This window comes from Sorex araneus, chromosome 2 (genome assembly GCF_027595985.1).
Source record: "Sorex araneus isolate mSorAra2 chromosome 2, mSorAra2.pri, whole genome shotgun sequence".
NCBI classification, from domain to species: Eukaryota; Metazoa; Chordata; class Mammalia; order Eulipotyphla; family Soricidae; genus Sorex; species Sorex araneus.
In genome coordinates, this window is record NC_073303.1 from 308,121,914 (window position 1) to 308,147,602 (window position 25,689).

Genomic DNA, 25,689 nt, shown 5'->3' on the forward strand with positions numbered 1-25,689 from the left:
GAGTATCAGCTTTCCTACAAACACTTCTCCTTAGGCCAGGTAACAAAGTACTCAGCTTTCTGTCCTTAATTTGTTTCGGCTGTGAAACAGGATCATTAATAATACCTGTGGTTCAATACTTTCATTGCTCTGGCTTCTCCACCTTGGTTCTAAAGGCACAGTGACTGAGAGACAGGCATTTGGAGTTGATCAGGGCTGGTTTAAAATGGAAATTTTGCCTTCTTGTGTATTACAAGATTGTATAAAATAAAGTATGCCAGCACTTGGTAACTACTCAGTAGTTGACAGTTAATATTTATGACTACGTATCATATGAAAGTTTTTCTCTTTGAAGCCACATTTGATTTTAAAAGGCTAGAAATGTCACAAAATTCAAATTTGTATCACTCTTCTAGTTTCTTATATTGAGCCAAAAATGTTTCCCTCTAACTTTAGCCTCTAGGTTCAGACTGCCCTTAGGGATAAGTAGGTATACACAAAACAAACAAGCTCATTTCCCCAGTGGTAACATTCCTAAAAAGAGAGTACCAGGCTGAAAGTAGAATAGAGACTGAACACGATGGTCACTCAATACCCCTGTTGCAAACCACAACACCCAAAAGGAGAGAGAGAGAACAAGTTGGAATGCCCTGCCACAAAGGCGGGGTGGGATAGGGGGGATGGGATGGGGTTGGGAGGGATACTGGGTTCATTGGTGGTGGAGAATGGACACTGGTGGAGGGATGGGCCCTTGAACATTGCATGAGGGAAAAACAAGCACGAAAAGGTGTGAATCTGTAACTGTACCCTCACTGTGACTCACTAAAAAAATTAAAAATAAAAAGAAATAAAATAAAATTTCTTCAAAGACAAAAACAAAAAAGAGAGTACCAGATAATTTATGTGATAAGGCTGTCAACTGGTCTTTGAAACTCAGTAGAATCCACTCTGCTAGCTATGCCCCTGATGAAACAATTGCTTCTGGGCTCTGAGCTCTGGATGTCTTTGGTACCTCATGAGATGATGGGGGTGGCTGGGGGTGGGGGGGGGGTGCTAAGACTCAGCTAGCTCACTTTCTGCCTGATCGCACTTACCAGATTTAACCAGTAGGGGGAGACTGGATGAGAAGGATAAAGTCTCTCCTTTGTGCTTCTGCAAGTTTCCGGTTCACTTCTTTTTCTTTTTTTTTTTCTTTTTGGGTCACACCTGGCGATGCACAGGGGTTACTCCTGGCTCTGCACTCAGGAATGACTCCTGGCGGTGCTCAGGGGACCATATGGGATGCTGGGAATCAGACCCGGGTTGGCCACGTGCAAGGGAAACACCCTACCCGCTGTGCTATCACTCCAGCCCCTTCTGATTCACTTCTATCATCTAACAGCTACTAGGTACTCGAAGTGCATTCAGTCCTGGAAGTCATTATCAACTTACCTGCCTTCGGTTTGTTGTCTGAACTCTCCACCAGCAGTGATGTTTCAGCACCAGGATTACATTGCATCATACTCTTGGCATAGGCTATCTTACTCAGTTACCTGCATAAACCTGCAAGCTAGGTGTTCTATTCAAATTACCGCAAGGACACAGGTTCAGAGGAAGGAAAGCTTTGTTCCCTGGCACTCAGCTAGCTGAGTGAGAGCTGATGAAACTGGGGTCTACTTGACTTCACAACGTGGACTTTTTTGGTTTCTCAGCTCTATCCTTCCTGGATCTCTTTCCTGTGCCACAATCCCACTCATTCCTAGTATAGTTGAGTCAGCCATCGGAAAGGTTTTTTTAAACCAGATTGGGTGGTTCAGCCTTCAAAAGAATTTATCTTTGTTATGTTCATTGTTTACAATGCCTGCACCACCAGCCAGAAGTTGTGTGTTTGCTTCTGCCTTCTCAGAGGCACTAGACTTTGTCTCTGCTCTGTTTGCACATTGCATTGATCATGCCACAGGCTGGACTGCACACACCTCTGGAATAATGAGTTACCTAGTTCTTGCCAAAATGAATCACGTCATGGCCACTATGGAAACATCTCTGCCTGACTCTCTCCTCATCTTGTTCCTCCCCTTCCGTTTTTCATCTCCTGTGATCTGTCTTGCTCACTGTAATTGGAACATTTTCCCCTGTACTTAAGTTCTGAAGTGTCTTTGGGACTCGATGATGTATCCAAAGGCTTAAACAAGGCCTGTCAAGGACATTTATTGCTTTCTAGCATGGGCAGTTAAATGTAGGTTACAAGCAGCTCTGGATCTATGTGGGCAGAAATAGAAATGTTCTTTTGGAAAACAAAAGAGGAAGGAAGGAAGGAAGGAAGGAAGGAAGGAAGGAAGGAAGGAAGGAAGGAAGGAAGGAAGGAAGGAAGGAAGGAAGGAGGGAGGGAGGGAGGGAGGGAGGGAGGGAGGGAGGGAGGGAGGGAGGGAGGGAGGGAGGAAATCCCTGACCATATCCAATGAGATTTTAGAGAAGAAACTCTCTCTGGCCTGATCATGTGACAAAGAATACACAAGAGTTAGTATGGTTTGGCCTAGAGATTCTCTGCAACTTGAGAAAGACTCCCCAAAAGGGAATGTGATATGATTTGTACTAAATAAATCAAATATCACTTTTCTCTGACCCTGTGAGATAATTCTAGGACCATCAGCAACTCAAACCTGTCCATCTCTTCACTGAACAATTATGCTTCTTCAAATTGCTGCTGTACATATATTGTCACTAAAGAATAATTTGGGCTATGTTTATGTTTCTATGTCAACAGAAATCTACAGGCAAACTGTTTAGGGCCAGAGTCTTCAAATCCTAGGCTCCTACATTTCAGTACTGTCATTATTAATTTGTTGACTTACTGCCTCCAGGTAGCAAAATGAATATTGTGGTTCTAAGTATCATGATCATAGAAGTAAGAAAGTATTCTCAAGACATGGGTTATTTGTTCCTTATTTCATGTAAAGCAAATACATTCCCAGAGATCTGTAGAAGATATTTGTCTTTATGTCATTGACTAGAGCTGTGACAGTTTTAACTTCTGGTTTTACCTGCAAAGGAGTTGAAATATGCATGGTTCCTGTATTCTTAAACAGAGGTGATAAAGAAAAATAGTAATTTAAAAGATGCCTATTGGATTAGCCAACAAACTGTTTATTGTATCTGCTTGATTGTATCACAATAAAATAAAAACCATAGAAGACTAAACTAGATAGGAAAAGATAGTTCTATCTAACAGTAGAAAAGAAGGAAATTAGTATTCTTGCTCACACTGTGTGCCAGATTTTGTGCGAGGCAGCACACCTGCAGACTTTAATATCAGTTACTTCCGTTGTGTAGTTCAGAAAATAAGGTTTCAACAGAATTCAGTGTGTAGCTGAATTTGGAACCAGATTTTAATCCAGATCTGTATGATTTAGTAGACTAATTTTCCTAGTACTGTTATTTTTTGATCCAAGATGCCTTGAGGAAGTTGAGACCAGACCAGTTTCCAAGTATCAGTTTTGAGGGTACCACTGTCTTCTCGTTGTTCATCAATTTGTTCAAGGAGACACCAGTAACATCTCCATTCATCCCAGCCCTGAGATTTTAGCAGCCTCCCCATATACATCTTTCCCAAGGATTGGAGGCTCTTTCAGGGTCAAGGGAATGAGACCTGTTATTGTTACTGTATTTGGCATATCAAATACACCACAGGGAGCTTGCCAGGCTCTTCTATGTGGATGGGATACTCTTGGTAGCTTGCCAGGCTCTTCAAGAGGGACAGAGAATGTATATCAGAGAATACAAGCTAAATTGTAGCACTTTTATTGAGTTGATATTTTAGTTACCTGTAGAAAAATATGAATCTGAAGCAATATATTATAAACCCTGATAATTTTTTATAATAAGCAAAGGTAAATATTCAGGTCCTTACATTGTCATGACAGTTGAAAAAGAAAACTGACCTCAGAGTTAGTTTTCAAAACTTACAGCTGAGTTGCTCTGTGATCTTGAGTAAGTCCCTTTCCTTCAAGTTTATTCATCTGTGGAACGTCACTCCAGGGTCTACCAGGAGTCCAAGAGCCCTGGGACATTATATTTGTCCATCTCATGCATCTTTCTACTTATTCATTCAAGAACATTTATCAGCCATCTGTTGTGAAGGGGTACCATCTAGATTTGGGGGATTTTTTTGGTTAGCTTTGTCTTGGTGAGGGTTTTTTGGTTTTTGCCTTTGTTTTGATTTTGGTGCATGCATGTGCCACGGATCAAACCCAGAGCCTCATACTTGTGAAACTTGTGCTTTACACCCTATCCCCACCCCCAGATCTAGGCCCTCAAAACATACATTTCAATAAACAGAGTTCCCTGCCCTTGTGGATTCCATGTGTTTGTTTCACGTGTTTGAGGTGATGTGGCAGGAAAAGAAAGCACAAAACCTATTAAGTTGGTGATGATATATGAGAAGGTCCTTGGTTTCTTTAGGGGACAAAGGCAGGAAGGGGAAGCGGATCTGGGAATGCAGGAGAGCAGCTGAAGGATCAATGCACAAGGTGATTTGGACCAGGCCTGTGACTGGAGAGCCACAGAGGGAGAGTCAGAGCAAAAACCCAAAGTTGACATTTGCTGGGATTTCTGAGCATTTTCTTCTTCCATTTCAGGACTGATCTGGGGCCTTCTTACCCCATTATTTAAAAAAAAAAGTCTTTTAATTCTGCTCAAGCTTTCTGGACTTGAATTAATTTAAATGTGATTTCAGGATTGATGGTTAGGGACTCAGTGCCTGGCCACCACCTTTAAATATGTGCTTTATTTTAAACTACACAAACACTTGATTCCCAGGGATATTGGGGACATAGCAAAAGAATTATCAAGGTCTGGATATAGTTCAAATGTTTTATGATAATAGCACAATCCACCATTTTCAGATTTCTCTAGCTGTGTTTCCTGTTTAATGCCTCCCGAACAGTGACTCAGTATTTTCGTCATGTTCCCAGATGATTGTTTGTGTCAATTAACCATAAAGCCCCAGGTACAAAGAACTGTGTTTCGATCTTTACCAGTAACTGCTCCTGAGTCAGCCTATAATAGATGAGCTGTGTCTTCACCATGAACTATAGCAGGAACCTCACTAAGTAAGACAAAGCCTGCAGAAAAAACTCAGTTACTTACTGAGCTAGATGAACCATGTGGAGAGAGAGAGAGAGAGAGAGAGAGAGAGAGAGAGAGAGAGAGAGAGAGAGAGAGTAATTAATACTACTTTGCATACATCTTGGGCTGAAGCGATAGTGAAACAGCAGGGCATTTGCCTTACACACAGCCGACCTGGGTTCCATCTCCAGCATCTCATACAGTCCCCTGAGCACTGCTGGGAGTAATTTCTGAGTGCAGAGCCAGGAGTAATTTAACCCTTGTGCATCGGTGGGTGTGACCCAAAAAGCCCCCCACCCACAAAAAATACATTTTGAATTGTAATAGTGAAAAAGGAAAATTACTTCTTGAATTGTTTTTATCTGGAATATGAGGACAGGGTATTTTACAGATGCATTATTATCCCTAGTTGAATCAAGAGAACTAAGAGCCTATAACATTGATATAAATACATTGATGGGCCCATCAATTAAAGAATAGACTGAAAGTCCCCAGTGTAGTTAGCATGTTTCAAAGCCCTGGATATAAGGTAGATTTCACTTTAAGGAAGATGCTGAGACCCCAGGACACTTTATTTAGGCCTCTTTCAAATACTGAACAGATCTGCCTGCCACTCAGGGGTCATGAAAGGGCTGATTTGAGAGAATGTTTCAGCATAGATCAGTGAACGATACTAATAAAAAGATTCCCTGTCCTGTCTCTACACCTTAGGTTAAACCACATGAAATTATTGATTGTTTAATTAATAACAATGGTTTATATATGTTAATCTCTTATGTAATTCAGCCATTCTACTCCTAGGTATTTGCTTTAAAATACCTTGAAAGAAATAAAAACACATGGGACTTATATGGGGATTTTTGTAGCAATTTTATTATAACACACACTTGAAAGAATCTAAATGCCTATCAACAAGTGAATGAGTTTATCACGAATCACGAAATCCCATTGATTGTCAAGTTGCTCAAGTGGTCTCAGTAACCTCTACATTTGTCCTAGCCCTGAGATTTTAGAAGCCTCTCTCTTCTCGGCCTTCCCAATGATGCCACATTGGAGGCTCTTTCACGGTCAGGGGAATGAGATTCAGCTGGTTACTGGCTTTGGCATATGGATACACCATGGGAAGCTTGCAAGGCTGTCCCATTTGGGCAGGAAGCTTTCAGTAGCTTGCTAGTTTCTCCCAGAGGGGAAAGTAGGTTATAAGCGCCTCTGGGAGTTTGCTTTTAAGTCTCTGGATGTTGGTCATTAATGAGATTACACACATCTGGGTTCCTCTGCCGGTACCTTCATGCATGAGGCCTGTCCAGACGTGTGGAGAGGGGCCTTGAGCATGGCTGTGGCTAGGTTGCGGTGGTCTTCAGCTGCCGGGAGCTCTGCTCGGGGTGGGGAGGGAAGCTGGAGCCCATCCCCTCCGAGGGGCCCCGGGGAAGACAGCTGGGCGTGCAGGCAAGAGACTCTGGAATGAGTTTATGTGTGTGATATATCTATACAATAGAATAGATCATTGAGGGGGCTGGAGCAGGTAGGGCCTGCCTTGCATGCAGCCGACCCGGGCTCGATTCATGGTATCCCATGTTGTTGCCCAGCACTGCCAGGAGTAATTCCTGAGTGCAGAGCCAGGAGTAACCCCTGAGCATTGCCGGGTGTGACCCAAAGCAAAACAAACAAAAATAGATCATTGCACTTAGTGTGGATGAATCTTAAATACATTATGCTAAATGAAAGAAAATGGATGATTTAATTTGTCTAAAATTTTAGAAGATGCAAACATATTCACAGTGAGAAAGATACATCAGTGGTTGCTGTGGAACACAAGTGGGATTAGTGACAGGTCAGGTAGGCGTGGAGACTAATGAGAAATAAATGGTCCTTGTGGAGGTGATGACACGTTTATGGTTTTGATTGAGGTCAACATTTTATGTATGTAAACACAGCAATGTTTATTAAATGGTACACTTAAAACAAGATTTATGAAAATGCATGAAAATTATGCCTCAGTAAGAGTGTTAAAATATCCTAATATTCATTTCACATAATTCTATGATAAATTTTAGTGAATTCAACATTAAAACATTATACTCATGCTTCATACATTTATTGGAAACTCCACGTGTTGTGAAAAGTATTTTCAGTGAGAAGTGAATGAGGCTGTTTCTTCTTAGAGGCTCAGGCAGTAAGACGGCTGCAGAGATGCGAGTGGTTTGTCCGCAGGCAGCTCTGAGGCAGTTGCCTTCTTTGAACCCGGTGATCCTTTGTCACCTGCACTCACACGTGGGTTTGCGCCTTTCTTCTCTTTCAGAGTGACCTGTGGTCTTTGGGCATCACCGCCATCGAGATGGCAGAAGGTGCTCCCCGTAAGTACCGCCTCCGCTGGCGTGGTGGCTGGTGTGCGCCGTGGGGGCTGGATGGTCCTTGCCAGGAGCTGGAGTTGTTTTTCTTCTGCTCTGCTGAGCCCTTGCCAGAGTCAACTTGGCATATTTAGAAATCAGAGGCCTGTGAAGTCCACCAGGAATATATTCATTTCAGTGTAGCAGGACAATCTTATTTTTCCGAAGAAAACAAAAAGGCAGCAAGCATGGGGAGTCTGGTTTGCTTGATAGAGTTGAATGGTTCTTTATTCCCAGACTCCTCTTCACCTAACACAGACCTAGCGCCAAGCGAATAAGACTGTAAATCTTAAACAAGGATGAGGGGCCAGTTGTCTGTGCAAGACTTGTACACCGTAGCTTTTACTCTTCATAAAATGTTGATTTGGAGGGCCAGGGCGATAGCACAGGGTGTCAGACACTTGCCTTGCACGTGGCCTACCCCAGTTCAGTCCTCAGCATGATATAGGGTCCTTTGAGCCCAACCAGAAGTGATATCTGATGGTAGAGCCCAGAGTGAGCCCTCAGTGCTGCCAGGTGCTGCCCCAAACAACAATAAAACAAAACAAAACAAAATATGGATTTGAGATTTTTTTATTTCCTTGCTGTACTGGAGACCCTCTCAAATTCCAGGTGACCTGAACTATTGGCATTGTGAGGGTCTGTACCAAGTAGGAGAATGTGCCAGGCAGAACACAGTGTCGAGACTCAATTAGTCAAGGGCTGCAGTGACCCAAAGGTTGTCTCCCAATAGCCTTTTGTGGCAGGAATAGAAGGCAGATTCTTTCCAGAAGACACAGGATTACTTGGTAGGCAACTTTCATTCAGGCAATCCCCTTAGCTGGGTGAAGCCATCGTAGACCATGAGATAGGTAAGCAGTTTTCCGGCCACTTTTACCTTCCTTGCTCCTTCACTCAGAGTTCGATTTGCATATCGATCTGATGCAAATCCCAGCCTTCCCTGGCTCCCTCCTGTTTCCTGCAAAAGTTTCCCCCAGTGATCCTCTCATGCTGGATACCGCTTTGGTGACAGTTTTTCAGAGGCCTCATGCGTATACCGCTTAGTTGCATGACAGGTCCTTATTTCATTACTTTTTACTTTCAGCATATTGTAGCCTTTTTTCTTACTCCAGAGATGGCAGAATTCATCTGTAGCATCCATCTGTAGAAGTCATTTATTTATACAGAATTCATCTGAAGATTGATTTGGAATGTTTATGGAGATAATACCTTTCATCCACAATGTTAATAAGCTTATGAATCAGGAAAATTGAATATTGCTCTCTTCGTGACCAAACTTGATGAGTGATAGATCGGGTTAAAAGCAAACTGCTACCCACAGAAGATTTTAGCTTTCAGGGAGCATATATTGTTATTCTAGAAAAAGACACTCCCAGATATTTGAAAAGTCAACTGGTCACATATTTTGATTAAAATATGAACACATGAGTGCTTTCAGTATAAACAGCATGTTAACAAGTTGAAATATTTTTGAAAACATCTCTTGTCAGACTCCCTCTGTCTTAATCCTCTGACCTTCCTGGGCCAAGTGAATGAAACAAAATAAAAACCTAAGAAAAGTTTTTCATGAAATCTAAACAGCCATTCTCAGGATATTTTGAAATATAGAGGGAATGTGTTCTGCTTCATACTTCAAGCTTCCAACATCAGTGCAATTATATTAATGGTGATTGATCTTCAGTGTGTAAAGAATAGACCATGAATTATCAAACATATTTTGTTTTATGACTGAGTCTTCTACAAATTAAAAAGTCTACTATTATTTGGTTCCTCAGATGTTATTTACAACAAAGCAATGTTGTAGATCCTTCAACTTATTTTCTGTAAAGATAAAGGGAAGGTAGAAAGGTCAATTTTATCTGTTTGAGATGTGCTGTATTTTCTCAATCCTCTCATAATTTGACCCCAGCTCTTTTATGCGCTTGCCAAAAGGCAGCTTTGTGATCCTCTGACACTTCTCGCTGGTCATGAGTGGACTTGAAGACCACTTGGCAGCATTAGCAAGGATAGACTTGGCCAAGGTTTGACTTCCTAACAGAGTTGGTCCTTGTTTTGCTCTACAGCTCTCTGTGACATGCATCCCATGCGAGCCCTCTTCCTTATCCCCCGGAACCCAGCACCTCGGCTGAAATCGAAGAAGTGGTGAGTTTGGCTTTCAGTGCCTTATAGATCAAAGGGCAACAAGTTTTCTGTGATTCTTTTTTGTAAGAACTCAAATCCTTAGGCCCTGCCGGCAAGATTAAACTAAGACATGCTAAGATTTGTCAAGTGATTTTCCATATGCTAAAAGTACATTTGAGTGGCTATTAGCCCAGCAAGTCTTTATTTTCACGCTCTTAAGGTAAGTAGTTATTAGCCAACATGGGTAGTGAAATCCAAGTGATCACATAGAAGCTTTTTGATTTATCACCCCAATAGTATTTTTTCTTGTAAGTACAGAAGATCTTGTCAGTGAGGGTATAGTTCGAGTGTCAACCCATTAGACTGGCTGATTTTTATTTTGTTATTTAAGACAATAAATCCCTGAGGTGTAAACACACACACACACACACACACACACACACATACCCCCCTAGTAGTAGTTCACTGGATGACTACACTGCTCAATGCATGAGCATTGGTAATGATTGTCTTTATTGTTGCTTTTTCTTTATGCAGTTACACTTGTATAATATTTGGGATCGTGACAATCAACTTATTCACATAATTTTTTAAATGACTTAATTCTGACTAGTGACTTTTAGGGTAGTAATATCAGTGTAATACACATTGTATCGACAAGTATAATTGAAAATGTGGAACCATTGTGCTATTAATTCATTTAGATGTGGCCTTTGCTTGGCCTTTTTGTGAGTGTTTCTATCAGGGTCTTTGTTTCTCACCATGACAAACCCCATTGCTTTCTCCTTCTCTGTGGCTCTGCTGTCTCTTCCTGAATGCATTCTTGGATTCTGCTTCTCCTCAGGCCGTGCCCCACCCCAGCACGGCCTGTGACCTGTTCTTTCCTAGAAATATATTCTGAACCTCTAGAACAGGAAGGGACAAGGAAGATTCGTTCCCCTTTGCAAACCACTTTGTGACCATGCCTTTGACCGATCCAGACTGTGGGAAAACAGTCTTCTGGTCATGACAAACCACCCTGCTAAAACCAGAGGCAGGCTTTTTGCACCCAGAGACAGAAAAGGAAATGACAGCCAAGTCACAGCCAAGTCACAGTGAGGCGAGACCTGGAGTTGCTATTGGTAACCAGCAGCCCTGTTCCTCCTCCTCTCTCTAGAGGGTCACTGTGGTGTGAGGCGAACATTCTGGCCCCAGCAACAGCCTCCCATTGGGCCCCAGCGCTGCATGTGACTGGGGGCTGCTTCCTCCCATCTCCTTGGTACCCAGCCTGGGAGGGAGCAGAGTGCTGGGGTCTGTACTCTGGAGCCGCAGCAGCACTGCTGGCTGTGTGAGGTTTGGCTGCAGAGCCTCCCCTGGACCTTGCTTCCTGCCCCCTCCTCACCCTCCCTCCCCAGCTCAGACCATGGCACAGGCTGGCCATGCACAGGTGCTGTGTGAGGAGCAGGGTACTTGCATTTCTGACCTTCCTGGCAAAGGTACAGCAGTCCTGCCTTGCTGAGCAGCTCTGTTTCCTTGTGGAATATGAGGCTGCCCTTCGGCCCCTACTCAAGAGCTCAGGAGGGCCAGTAGGTCACCACACATATTCCCTTTGCCTCCTGACCTGACTGTGCAGGCTCTATTCTTCCCTAGTCCAGCCCTGCGGAAGTTTGAGGGAATGGCCCCACCCTGAGAGCACTTACCCGCTCTCTTCCAAAGCATCAACTCTGCACTTACCTTGTTGCCGGCAATGCTTTTCTCCCCAGGTCTTTAGTGGAACATAGGGGCTACTTTTCTGTTTCATTTTTTTAAAATTTATTTTTTTTATTTTATTAGTTTATTTTTAATTAGAGAGTCTGTTTCATTTTTATTTTCTTTTATTTTTCAAGAAGTGTTCAAAGAGCTCCTTTATTTATATTTTTCCATTTTTAAAATTAAACCTCAGTGAGATACACAGTTACAAAGTTGTCCATGATTGAGTTTTGGTAACATAATGTTTCAACACCCATCCTTTCACCAGTGCACATTTCCCTTCACCAATGTCCCTAGTTTCCCTCCCCAAGCCTGTCTCCATGGCAGGTACCTTTCTTCTACTTTTTTCTTCTCCCCCTCTCCTTTCTCTCTCCCTCTTTCTCTCTCTCCCTCTCTCTCTATCTCCCTCTCTCTCTGTCTCTCTGTCCCTCTGTCTCTCTCTGTCTCTCTCTATCTCTCTGTCTCTCTCTCTCTCCTTTTGAGTGTTATGGTTTGCAATACAGATACTGAAGGGTTATCACACATATCCCTTTACCTACTTTCAACACTCAGTTTTGTCCAGAGTGATCATTTCGAACTATTGTTGTCATAGTGATCCTTTTCTTTTGTTTTAAACCTTTTGCCAGGAAAACTCACTTTCATAATGCTGGAGAGAGCTGCTTTGACACATGAAAGGCAGAGGCCAGAGGACTTAGTCTCCCCTATGGATTCAGAGGCCCCGAGTTGAGGGTCCCACCCTGTGCTGCCAGACAGAGAGAGGCAAAAGGATTAAACTCTTAAAGAGTAGCTGTTCTTAAAGAAAAGTCATGTTAAAACCCTCTTTCTCAGGGCCAGAGCAATAGTGAAGTGGGCAGCACACTGGCCTTCACATAACCAATCTGGGTTTGAGTTAGGAATGGTCCCTGAGTACAAAGCCAGAAGTAAGCCCTGACACCACCAGATATGGCCCCCAAGCAAAAACAAAACAAAACAAAACACAAAACATACCCTTTTCTCACATGTATACCAGTCATGGTACATGTGGTACAGCTCCCAATTCTCTACCACAGAAGAACTCCCATTTTCAAGTGAAACTATTTAGACTCTTTAGAGTGATTTGTCTTGATTGGATCCAACATGATTGAAGTAGTCTAGAGTTTGCTTATTTGGTTTAGGTCTGACCCCAGAGTTTGGAAAGAAATGGAACATTAAACAATTTTTTCCACATTACTATTATTAACACCATTATTTGTTTTGGGGGCCAAGAACAGAAGGTGGGGAGGCCCTGCTGGCAATGCACAAGCTGAAGCTGGGCCTGCCACAGCATGAGCTCTCACCCCGGAGTCGGCTCCCCGGCCCTTACTTTCATTTGTTAAGAAGAAGAAAGGGCCCCACCCAAAATCCAAAAATGTTTTTTACATCTGTCTATTCTCCGGGCTGGAGTGATAGCACAGCGGTAGGGCATTTGCCTTGCACGCAGCCGACTCGGGTTTGATTCCTCCTCCCCTCTTGGAGAGCCCGGCAAGCTAACGAGAGTATCTCGCCCACACAGCAGAGTCTGGCAAGCTACCCATGGCGTATTTGATGTGCCAAAGACAGTAACAACAAGTCTCACAACGGAGACGTGACTGGTGCCCACTCGAGCAAATCGATAAGCAATGAGATGACAGTGATACAGTGACAGTCTATTCTCCACTCAAGTTTTGTCAGATGAAATGCAGTTTCTCATCATCTATACCAGCATGGTAGCAAAAGGAACACCATATGGGAGTTTTGAAATGTTCATTGGAAGTGTTCATTCAGTTAAGGATCATTCCTCACTAACATTGAAAATGTCCAAGACGTACAAGATTTATGTATATTGTAGGTTCACTAATTTTTATCTGTGCATAAATCTAATATAAGGAAGGAGATCTCAATAGACTGAGTTCAATAGACTCAACAGACTGCCTTGTGTATGTATAGGAGGCACAGGTCCAAGTCCTGACTAGGTGGGCTCCTAGCACCACTGGGAGCAACCGCCAACACAGATCCAGGAGGAACCCCCAAGTACTACTTCATTTGGCCCAAACCTCTCCCCAAATAATGACAAACATATAGACACAGACCCCTTTATTTTTTTTAATGAGTGAAATTAATTTTTTTTGGAGTTTTAATTTTTATTTTATTTAATCATCGTGAAAAAAGTTACAAAGCTTTCAGGTTTAAGTCTCAATCATATAATGATCAAACCCCCATCACTTCACCAGTGCACATGTTCCACCATCAAGAAACCTGATATACCCCCCTCCCACCCCCCACCTTAGTGGCTAATTATCTTCACTTTACTCTCTATACTTTGAGTACATTCAATATTTCAACAGAAAACTCACTATTATTATTTAGGATTTTCCCCCAACAATCAAACCTGCTGCAAAGGCATCATTTGATAATTTGTTTTCCATTGCTGAGAGTGAAGAATATATGAGCTTGCATGATTTTGGATTTCTGATATTTTAGTAATTAAGTCCAGAGAGATTTCTGCCAGAAGTCACCAAAAGACAAGGCCGAGAGAGAAAAACCTTTCCCCTCCCCGGGCGGCCTGGGATTGTAGCTCAGTTCACAGTCTAGATGCATTTCTATAAGAAGCCGCTGGGTGCCAAAAGTGGTTAGTAGCCTTCCAGGATCATAGTCTTTAAGGAGCAGAGGAGCTGTTTTGTATGTGGGAGTGTGCCAGTAACACCCCCCCTTCCCGAGATCTCTTGCACGCCATGTCACTGCAATCTCGTACCTCTAGTTAATGGTAGACACAGACCCCTTTATTTTTTTTAGTTTATTTTTAATTAGAGAGTCATCGTGAGGGTACAGTTACAGATCCATACATCTTTGTGCTCATATTTCCCCCATACAAAGTTCAATAACACATCTTTCACCAGTGCCCATTCTCCACCACCAGTAAACCCAACATCCCTCCCCCACTCCCCAGTCCCGTCTCCCCCCACCCCACCCTGCCACTATGGCAGGGAATTCCCTTTTGTTCTCTCTCTCTGATTAGGTGTTGTGGTTTCAATAAAGGTGTTGAGTGGCCATTGTGTTCAGTCTCTAGCACAGACCCCTTTAAATTTAATCACAACCCTGCCAAACAGATGTTTTGTATCCTCATTTGGTTGGTGAAGGATTGAGGTTCAGGTGTGGAGAACCCCTTGAACATAGCTGTGTAGTCTCAATTTCCTAGTTTGATTTGTAACCCACGCATTTTCTCTGGCGCCATTTAGTCTCTTTTAGTTCAAGGTGAAAATGAGAGAGAATGACTTATGCTTGTCTCTTAGGTGAAATTTTACCCCGTACTTTCACATTAGGGGCAGAAAACAGGATCACTGCTCTTGGTCCCTTTCCTCCCAAGAGGAAAACTACAGTGCACCACATAGCAACCTGGCCCATTTTCTCCAATGTGAGCGATGCCTCACCAGGCCTCGGTGTAGCAGGCATGTGTCATGTCTCCATCCCATCCCCGTAGCCCAGCTATTTGATAATTACGTCCCAGGAAGACTATAGCCTCAGTGGAAGCCTAGGAAACCAAGGATGCTCTTGCCCTACGACTCCATGTCCCAGCAGCAAATAAACAGTGAGTTGGGATCCCAGTTCCTCTCTTGTGTGTATGTGTTTGTATCTGAATGGATGCCTCACCTGGATGAATCATCACCGGCAGAAGATTTCCTCCTCTTCTCCCTCTTCCCTGCACCATGCAAACACTCAGCCCTACAGCTCTCCTCTGGGAATTTGATAAAAAGAATGAGATATCTTTGTTTCTGCAAAAGATGGCCCCCCTTAGGGCTGTTTTTAACATGTCCCTTAAATGTGAAGATTCCACAGAAGCAAACAAGTGTGTGGTTGAGATTAGAAAGATCACAACCCGTTCTGGTTGAAAGATGTGTGCCGGAAGTAGACTGTAGACCAAACATGAAGGCCACTCTATCGCAAACTACAACATCCAAAAGGAGAGAGAGCAAAAGGGAATGCCCTGCCGCAGAGGCGGGGTGGAGTGGTGGGGGATGGGGTGGGGGTGGTGGGAGGGATACTGGGAACATTGGTGGGGGAGAATGGGAACTGGTGGAGGGATGGGTAAACGATCACTGTATGACTGAAATGCAAACACAAAAGTTCATAAGTTTGTAACTGTACTTCATGGTAATTCACTAATAATTTTTTTTTAAAAAAAGAAAGAATGAAAGATCACAACTGTTTATCCTGATCTGAGCAGGACCAGGCTTCAGATGAAGATGGGAGACATTGGAAGGCTAACTGCCTTATCCCAAGCCTGGAAACAATCTGGAACTCTTCTTTGCTTATAGCCATTCCTCATGTTTTATGGAACACCAATCCTGATTGTTGGTTGTCAATCACATTTGTCTTAAGAAATAGGGGAGGAGTCAGAAAGAGTGGGTGAGGTGCATGTTTTGCATGCAGCTGACCCAAGTTCGATCCCTAGCACCACATATGGTCTTCTAAGCACTACCAGGAGTGATCCCCAAGTACAGAGTTAGGTGTAAGTCCCTGAGCACAGCTGTTGTGACCCCAAAATAAAAATGAACCAACAAAAAAGGAAATAGCAAAGCTTTTTTGTGTGTCTGTGTTCTAAGTAAAATAATGATGCTAGAAAGAAAGTACCAGAAAATACTTCAAACAAACTAAATCTGCCAGTAGTCATAGCACAACTTTGGACTTTGTTAAATTGACATCAAAATAGCTATGCTGATTTTTTAAATTTAATAATCCTACTAGAAATAAAAGTGCACTTGACTCTTCCTCCTACTATATTCAATCCAAATAAATCTATGTGAAGTGATTCTCCAAAAGAATACAATGCAGTAAGTCCTCAGTTAATATTCGCAGTAAATCATGAACAGTGCTGCTTAAGCAAAACAACAGACAATGGGAGAGAGTAATTAGGTAATATCATCATTGTCTACATTGGCTAGGAGGGGTTTTTCCTTGTCAAAGTTATTACAGAATGACTTTGAATGAAGGGATTTCATTCAAGGACATGTTGTGCACAGCAGAAATGTGTAACATGCATTCAGATTTTCATCCCCAGCTGTAATGACAGGGATGCCTGGTTGTCAGCCTGATTCTTGACAGAAGTTGCTGGGACATTACCATCGTAAATAGCAATAATGCACTGCACTGTAGCACTGTAGCACTGTCATCCCATTGTTCATCGATTTGCTTGAGCGGGCACCAGTAACATGTCCATTGTGAGACTTGTTGTTACTGTTTTTGGCATATCGAATATGCCACAAGTAGCTAATAGCAATAAGCTATTAGCTACAGTGATAACACCGTTTTCATCAACCAACATGCAATGTTCTATATGCTTTATGTAGATCAGCCCATTTAATTATAAGGACAAAATTTTAGTACTACTACTAATAATAATATCTTTATTTTCATACAGGGGAACTGAGGCACAGAGAAATTAAGTAATTTGCCTAAAGTCAACAATTAGAAAGTGATGAAGATTAGATTGTACTTGAAAAGTCTGATGAGGGCCAGAGTGATAGTACAGTGGTAGAGTATTTGCCTTGCATGAAACTGACCCTGGTTTGATCCCAGGCATCCCATATGGTCCCCCAAGCACCGCCAGGAGTAGTTCCTGAGTGCACAGCTAGGAGTAACCCCTAAGCATCGCTGGGTGTGATCCCCCCAAAAAAAGAAAAAAAAAGTCTGATGAGTAAAACTTTTAGCCCAGCTGATTCTAATGATTAATACAATTAATTAATTACAGCTGTTTTTTAAGTCTTCTCACACAATTTAATCTGTAAACAGGAAGTATCTGGAAAATAAAGTATTCAGTTACTCTGGTATTAGTATTCTGCCTGCCACAGACTCCAGGACCAGTCCTGAACACTGATCAATCAGTGCCAAAACTGGGGAAGTTTGTATTATTAATCTTAGGCAATTTTTTCGAGAAAAAGATTTAAGATATTGGCAGCAGAAATTTAAGCAATAAAATTTTGCAGAAGCATCATAAACCCATTAGACCACTCAGCAAATAGTCAGATGGTGTTCAACACAGGTGAGGGGCTTTTATTTTTGATTAATGTAATTAAGTCTATCGATTTTGGGGGTGACACTAACCTACAGAAGAGACAATAAATTTTTTTAAGACTTATTTTAAGTAAACATCTTTCCTTTAAAAGTACCATTTAGCAGGCATCAGGGATGGTTGGGGAAATGCGGCTCTGGTGCAGGGATGGCCACTCTGCTGGGGGAATTGGTGTTAGAACATTGAATGCCCGAAACGACTGTATTTGAGTAACTTTGTAAGCTACAGTATTTAAAGGGAAGAAGGGAACGTACCATGTGAAGGGCCTGGGGATATCATACAAAAATTATGCCGCTCACCTTGCACTGTGCAAGCAGACAGCCCCAGTTTGATCTCCCACGCTTCTGAACCCACCAGAAGTGAATCCTGAGCACAGCCAGTGTGATCCAAAACAAAAATAAAAACAAAAAAATTGAGCATCCTTTGAAGAAAATGTAGGACTCAACACTCCCTCTGGAGTTCTGCTGTCTCAGGCCTGTCCTTTAGGTGCTGAGTTATTCCCCCCATGTCTCTGTGGTGGAGACCTTGGAAAATGAACTCCGCTGTAGCTGACTCGTCAGATATCTTGAACACTCTCTGTTTGGAGACAGCCCAGCCTTTTTTTCAGGTCTCAGTAATGAAGAATAGAATGTACAGTCTGAATCTCATTTTAAATTGGGCATAATTCCTTTAATTTATCACGCCCCTAATTAATGTTGAAGACTTCATAAAAAGAAGAAAAGAGTATTTTCTTCTAGTTACAAGCAGGAAAAAGCCAAGCAGCATTTGCATGCCTTGTGACTATTTGATAGCTTTGTTTTAATTTGTTGTTTTGTCTAACACTGATTTTTTTTTTCTAATGCTGGAAAAGTTCTATATAGAGTTTGTCTTTTTCTTCATGTAGGTTAACCTCATTCTCTTCTGTTTATTCCTTAGAGGAGTCCATTATTTCATTAGAGGTTGTTGGCATCTTGTATTTTTGCCAAATCTCTCCTTAGATGCTTTCATAGCTATGCCTACGGAGTATTATCAGATCAACCTGACAAAGAAAATGTATTAAATAGCGTCTCGTCTCCAAACCTCTGTCTCTGTTTTTCACAAGCGCAGGTCTGAAAGGTAGCCATAATACAGAACTTTCATCCTAGTCAGCCTTCATGCATCCATTCCTTCATCAAGCACTTAAATGCAGTCAGGTTGATACTAAGATGATGCAGTCACGTGACTCAGGCACATGGCTTAGCTAAAGAACTTCACAAGAAGGTGCATAAAGTATCCATCCTGTCACCATTATTTCTAGTCCAGAGAAAATCATATCTATCCTTGGATGACGCCAAGGCTAGTAGTGGTCTTGACCTCTATATAAGATAGTTGAAAAACTCAAACATAGTTTAAACATTTAGAGGGGGGGGAGTAACAATAATTCAATACTTAAGTAAGAAACTCCTTTGACGTGGGCTGAAATAGAGGTGGTGCACAGACGAGTACTCTCTCACATTTGAGTCTTGAAGAACTTGCTCACATTCCTTCCAGAGTGATGAGGAACCCTACAGGCCTGAAAAAATTTATACAAGGTCTGCAGGGAGGCTGGGATCTGCTCCTGTCACTCCACAACGTTCCACAGGAGGGAGACAGAGAGCACTACATGACTTCTGTTCTGAGCAAGGGTGAGCAACCAGCAAGGAGCATGAAGAAGAGAAAGGTGACTAAGGTTCACCAGGCTGCCCGGGTGATATGATGTGCTGCCAATGAAGAATTCTTGGGGCATGCCTTAGAGTCATGAACAATTTTATAGAGTCGTGAGTTTTATTATTTATGATGTGGGACAGGAGTAACTTCCAGTAAGAGTGCATAGATACCCAGGTCATGAGTCATAGCTAAAAGTCCATCACTAATTTCTACCACGTTGTGGACTTGATGCCTTAATAATCCTTAACCAGTGAGACTTGATAGCTCTTACCAGCTCTCTCTGCCCCATGCATCTTTGGCACAGGGTTTATCTTGTTGGACATAGCGCCTCGCTAAAGAGATAACATTCCTTCTTGGTATGAACTTAGTCCCATAAATTTCCGTTTCTAAGTCCATCTGTTGATAGCAAATGTGCATATGCATTATATTCTTTAAAAAAATTTTTTTTTGTTGAATCACTGTGAGAAAGACCCTTACAAAAAAAAAAAGAAGCAAAGTTCAAAAGTGGTTCTGAAATTGGCAGTTCCAAAAATATATGCCATGAACCCAGGGCATGGCAGGTAGAGTATTTGTCTTCCATGTGACTGACCTGGCTTCAATGCCTGACATTCCATATGATTTCCTGAATCTGCCAGGAGTAATTCCTGAGTGCACAGGAGAAGTGACCCCTGAGCAGCAGGATGTGGGACCCCCAAAATTAATTTAAAAATTAAAAATATGTGCCCAATCATATCAGTCTACTATATAAGGATCTTACTGATTTCTACAAAATTTACTCCCCATAACCATTACAGCCTTGGCTTTGCTTTATCCAAGCTACTTTCTTCCTCATTGTGGCAACTTGCTTCAATGTCCCCTGGCACATAGTGTGTTCCCGGCTTGTGTTTTTCTTTTCTTTTCTGTCTGAACTGTCCTTTCCCCTGAATAGCTCCAGGAGACCCCCCCAGTCATAATTTCCATAGTATCTTTCCCTTCTCTCATTCCACCTGCTTCCCTGTGTGATACTACATGTTAGCAGTTGCTCAGATGTTCTCACGTATGTAGTAACTGTGTTGCCTAGTGGGGTGTGAATGGTCGTGATGCCACGGGACTCCATTGTGCCAAATAAGTAGGGAATATACCTTATAAATGGTTGGTGCCTAGGTGGACTAAATTTTTTTAATTTATTTCTAGCATTTCAGAAAGCAAATTTTTCCTTCTCTTTGGAATCCCTTATCTGTGTGTCTATCTCCTTTGGCTGGCAGGTCAAAAAAATTTCAGTCATTTATTGAGAGCTGCTTGGTGAAGAATCACAGTCAGAGACCAGCCACCGAACAACTGATGAAGCATCCATTTATCCGAGACCAACCTAACGAGAGACAGGTCCGTATCCAGCTCAAGGACCACATTGACAGGACGAAGAAGAAACGAGGAGAAAAAGGTTAGAAAAATGTTTGTATTCCAACTAGGACAACAAAAGATGGACTTGATGTATTTAAATATCTCTGGGGCTTCCGCATGGGGCTGCATGATTCTGCAATGTGAAGGGCTGCCTCGGAAATTGCAGCCACTGGGCTTCAATAGAGTGAAACTGAAAAATGAACCCGCTGATAGGAGAATAGACTAGTGAGAAAGATTCCCTTTTCCAGGCACTGCATAAGAAGTCATATGGATTGCAACTCTGAAGTGGTTTAATGGAATAAGTTCTTCTCTTATTCCAATCAATATTCATGTTTAGAGGACTAAAAATGCCCGAACCCTCCAAAATCTAAATTGGCATTTTTCTGTATTGACAGTTTTTTATCATTTCAGTTTCTGTGCCTTGATACTCATTTTTATTTCGCTGAGAAATCCAAATGAATTTTCTTGTAGTTATTATGATATAAAGGAGGCTGCCAGGCTTACTGGGCAAAGCATAGAAGACTAAGTCAGTAGATCATTTAATACTTCACTTTATCTTATGGATTAAGCCTTATATGACTAGTGATTATACTAGATTGTCTTTTCCTTTCTGGAAAGAATATGAGCTTGAACTTGGGGTCTGGGACCATACCCCAGCAGTTTGAATAGTCCTTAAATATCTCTGAATCTCCTGACCTTGTGGGGAAAAAATGGTCCAGGACAGGTTTTATGCAAACTGGAGAGGAAAGTAGGGAAGGTGGGAAATGAGGAAAGGGGTGAGAAGGAGAAATCTCTCCCTCGCTGGCAGAGAGATGTTGGTTGGGAAGAAGTTGGGCTAGTAAGAACACGTGGAGATAAGCTTGTAGGTTCAGAGCATCCGAGGCACAGGGTGGGCAAGGCAGGGAAAAGCCCAGGAGTGAGGAGGGGGAATGTGAATGCTTTTCTTCCCTTTTATCCTCTCCTATTTTCATCTCTGTTCTTCAGTCCTTTCTTTGTTTTTGTTTTTGTTTTGCTTTTTGGCTCACACCCGGCGATGCACAAGGGTTACTCCTGGCTTTGCACTCAGGAATTACTCCTGGCGGTGCTTGGGGGACCATATGGGATGCTGGGAATCGAACCCGGGTCGGCTGCGTGCAAGGCAAATGCCCTACCCACCATGCTATCACTCCAATCCCTCTGTTCTTCAGTCTTAAAGGGATCAGTGGGAGGTGGTAGATAGCACAGGACAAGGGGTGCTCCCCCTTTTTTTGTGTTCATTCCCTTATTTCATATCTCTGCGGTATGGCTAAGTGTGAGTGAGAGCTGGGGTGGCAGGGATAGTGCAGGTGTCTGAGCCAGTGAGGTCAGCAAGGACTTTGGGGAGGGGAATTCTCACAGGAGACTCTGGGGCCGTGGTTCTTCTGCAACCCACCCAGCTGACTCCTGAAGGGTCATTAGCTTAGATTCAGGGGCTGGAGGTCATGAAACCGAGCCTAACAGGAGACCCACAGCAAGGCTTAGAGGATGGAGAGGGAGGAAGTGACAACTTGAACCCAAGAAGAGGGTAGCCCAAGCTGGTGAGGTTAGACTTCAGAAGAAACAGACAAGGCAAGGTCTGTGGGGCATAAGAATGATTTTCCCGTGACTGCAATATTAGAGTTGGTCTTGGGCTACACCATGAAGTCAACATCTTAAAAGAAATACTTATCTATGCATACATATGTGCACAGACATAATATAAGTGTTAGGATCACACCAGACACTGCTCAGGGCTTTATCCTGGCTTTGTACTCAGGGATCACTCCTGGTAGTGCTTGCTCGTCCATAAGCTTTGCCAGGGAACAGATTGCATTGTTCATATGCAATACGCCTTAATCTCTATACTATTTCTTCTGCCCAAGGAAATATTTTAAGATGGTGAGTCTGTCTTGCAACCATTTAAAGCCAACTTTATTTTTTTTTATTTATTTATTTTTTAATTAGTGAACCACTAATTAGTTTAACCACTAATTAAAAATAAATTTAAAAATTTATTTTTTAATTAGTGAACCACTGTGAGGGTAAAACCACAGATTTACACATTTTCGTGTTTGTGTTTCCCTCATAGAATGTTCGAGAATTCATCCCTCCACCAGTGTCCATTCTCCACCACCAATGAACCCAGTATCCCTACCACCCCCCAATCCCACCCCCCAAAAAACCCCGCCTCTGTGTTAAAGCCAACTTTAAATGAAAGGTATTACACTCTAAGTATATAGTTGATTAAATTCTCATATTCTTAATTTCTGACTGAAATACTGAATTCAAATTCCAGCTCTATTCGTTTGTAGTTAAATGTATTTCATCCTAGTTTTTCATCTTCAAAATAGAAGCGGTAACACCATTGTAATCAATGTTGCCTGGCATATTGAAAAGGCAAAATGAGATCATGATTATAAAATGTTTCATTGCTGACTGGCCCAAATACATATGCAGTAAATGTTAGCTGTTTGTTTTAGACAATACTATATCAACCTCTGATTTCTCAGTATTATTAAGGGTTTCTTTTTGAGAATTCGAGATCTCTTTCTCCTTAACCTTTGAAGGAAAAAAGGGTAAAGCTTTGTGCCTTGAGTTGTTTCCACATTTTTGGGGCACAGACTCCTGATTATGACTCAGGACTCACTCTCATAAACATAGTTTTAGTGTGATCATTCTCTACACAGTAAAGGAAAAAAATTCTTAGTAGTAGATTTGCTCAAGAATTATATGGTAATTCAAGGAACCTAACTCTGTTTAGTTTTAAAGCCACGAGAAGCCCTCAATTTTATCCTCTTTTCCAAAATGGATGTAGCTTAAAGGAGGTCTCATTCCATTTGCTCAGTTTGAACAAATGATTTAATATGGTCCTTCTGATCCTTTTTACTTTTTTAGTCACTCCAAGGCCAGCTTTGGAAAAAAATCAATGAATTTTAACATGCATAGCCTTGTGATTTTTCTTTACCTGATATTTTTCTCCTTAAGATATGTTGACACATGCTAATTTAAGTCAGTGATATAAAAGCAATCAAACCAGACTCTGATGAAGTATTAAAATTGAGGAGCCTGACAAATGAAGGTTTTACACTAGAGAGTCGAAGTAATTGGATTAATTGTGTGCTGCTTTGCCTTGCTATAATTTCCTTTAATAGATAAAAATTTCTGCATTCTACTTTGAAGTCCCTGTTCATTAATTTCAGGAAACTTTGAAATATTAAGCTTTTAATGTGGAATATTAAAACACTATGAAAAATTCTTTTCTTTCTATTTTGATGATATAATATTTAAATAAATTGCCTGAACTTTATATACATCTATGTATATGAACAAATAATAAGTAATTTTTCACAAATACACTTGAAGCCAACACTTTTGGCTTCTTTCCATTATCCCTTCAATAACAGTTAACTACTACGGAATTCAAGCACGTTTGCATTTATCATCAAATCTATAGCTGCTTTTATGTGATTGCTGCCTCCTGGTGGTAACATACCCAAATCACTGTTTCAGTTTTTTTACTGACTCATAGACAGGGTAAAAGTTGTAAGTAATAGCCCACAGTTATGCTGGGGTAACAGTGGTGCGACATCCTCTCATGATTAAAGGCTCTTCCTTAAAGGCTCACTACTATCCACAGAGAGGCCTTCTCAACAGGTCTTTATAAGGACCAGCAAGCTGTATCAGATCTGTCAGTCATTCTCTGATCAGGTTCTCTCACCCAGACAACCATCTTCTCATGACTCATTGTATCCTGAGCATGCCATGTGCCGAAACCTCAGCCTAACTCATGTGATTATGCTACTTGGACTCCTTCCTCCATCATTTTCATCTGCCATTCCCTGGGCATGACCCCCAGAGCCCTACAAAAGTTTGCTATACTCTTTCCCCACTAGGACCTGTAGATGTAGCTGCTCCTTTTCCTAATATCTCATTACTTTTTTAGCTTCTTCTGTTCAGTATATAATACACTGGAAAGCACACCAGTATTGAGTTGGAAAAATTCTGGATTGATTCTGAATCTAAATGTCAGATTGACCTTTTACTTAATGAGATGGTATTGGTCATTCTGCTTCGTCTCTTATCATCTAAAATCTTTGTTTGAAAAGTGAGTGTTATATAAAGTGATTGTTAGAAGAAATGAATGTAAGACCACAGATAAAATCCAACATGATGACTGGCTCAGGAGACACCCAATAAAAACAAACTCATTTTCCTAAACTCTGATTATTTCCTTCTCCACCTTGCCCATTTTGTCTCCTCCGGAAAAAAAAACACAGTATTATTCATTATTGCATATTCTCTTGCTTAATATATTATGAATTCAATAAATGTCAACAGAGAGGTCAGTCTTTCTACTATTTCTCAAGGTAGTTAAAGTCAGTTTGTGAATGCATGTAAGTCATAATAAAACTCCTACTTTTAAAAGGATTAATACTGTCAGTAGTGGACCATTGGAAAAATTGGTTTGGGTGGTCCTATCATGGGAGTTCAAGCATATAGAAAGGCTTTACGTGAATGGATTTGTCATTGCTTTGGGGTGAATATGAGACATTAGGAAGAGATAGCTGCAGTCACTAGGGACGATCTAACATTGTTAGTTACATTTTCCTCATGGCATCCAGCTGTCGTGGGCACGGGAGGCTGTAGGACACAAACAAGGCCTGAAATTTATCTCCGCTCTATACTAGTGACAACTCTTTAGTCCTCAGACTACTTGTATATAAGATATGGGTTTGGGCTACTTGTATATAAGATATGGGTTTGGGCTTGTCTGCGCTGCACACCTTCTCAGCACTAACCTCCTGTGAGTTCCTGCAGATGAGACAGAGTACGAGTACAGCGGCAGCGAGGAAGAAGAGGAGGACAACGACTCGGGAGAGCCCAGGTAGGTGAGAAGCCACATCCGTACTTCCCATGTTCTGAATCGTGTGTGTGAAACTCATTCTCCTTTTGATTTATTGGTTCATTTCGAAGGCTCTAGCAGGTGGTCCTACTTAATTTATTGCCACAAACATACTCATTAATTTGGGGAAATTTCTTTTGGCACATTCAGGAAAATAACGAAAAAGAAAGTCTTTATCTTGTCCCCCGAGATTTATGGTCTCTGTTCAAGACCCTGTTTCCTCACCTCTATAACATGAGACCCGGTAACAGGCAATTATAATTGAGTGACACATGACTAAAAGGAACTAAAACTTCAACTTGCTGGAGACCTCAGTGGCATTTTTAGACTTACATTATTCACTTTGTTACCTCATGCCTCCA

At 41.7% G+C, this 25,689-nt stretch overlaps 1 protein-coding gene across 5 annotated transcripts in view; it reads left to right on the forward strand.

Moving 5' to 3' along the window:
- The window catches only part of TNIK (TRAF2 and NCK interacting kinase), a 460,339-nt gene that overhangs the window by 317,179 nt on the left and 117,471 nt on the right, over nucleotides 1-25,689 (forward strand). For all 5 annotated transcript variants that reach the window (XM_055125449.1, XM_004618863.2, XM_055125450.1 and 2 more), the window contains 4 exons: nucleotides 7,382-7,436; nucleotides 9,533-9,611; nucleotides 20,292-20,467; nucleotides 25,243-25,309. In XM_055125449.1, the coding sequence (XP_054981424.1) occupies nucleotides 7,382-7,436; nucleotides 9,533-9,611; nucleotides 20,292-20,467; nucleotides 25,243-25,309 (377 nt within the window). The remainder of the gene's footprint in view (nucleotides 1-7,381; nucleotides 7,437-9,532; nucleotides 9,612-20,291; nucleotides 20,468-25,242; nucleotides 25,310-25,689) is intronic.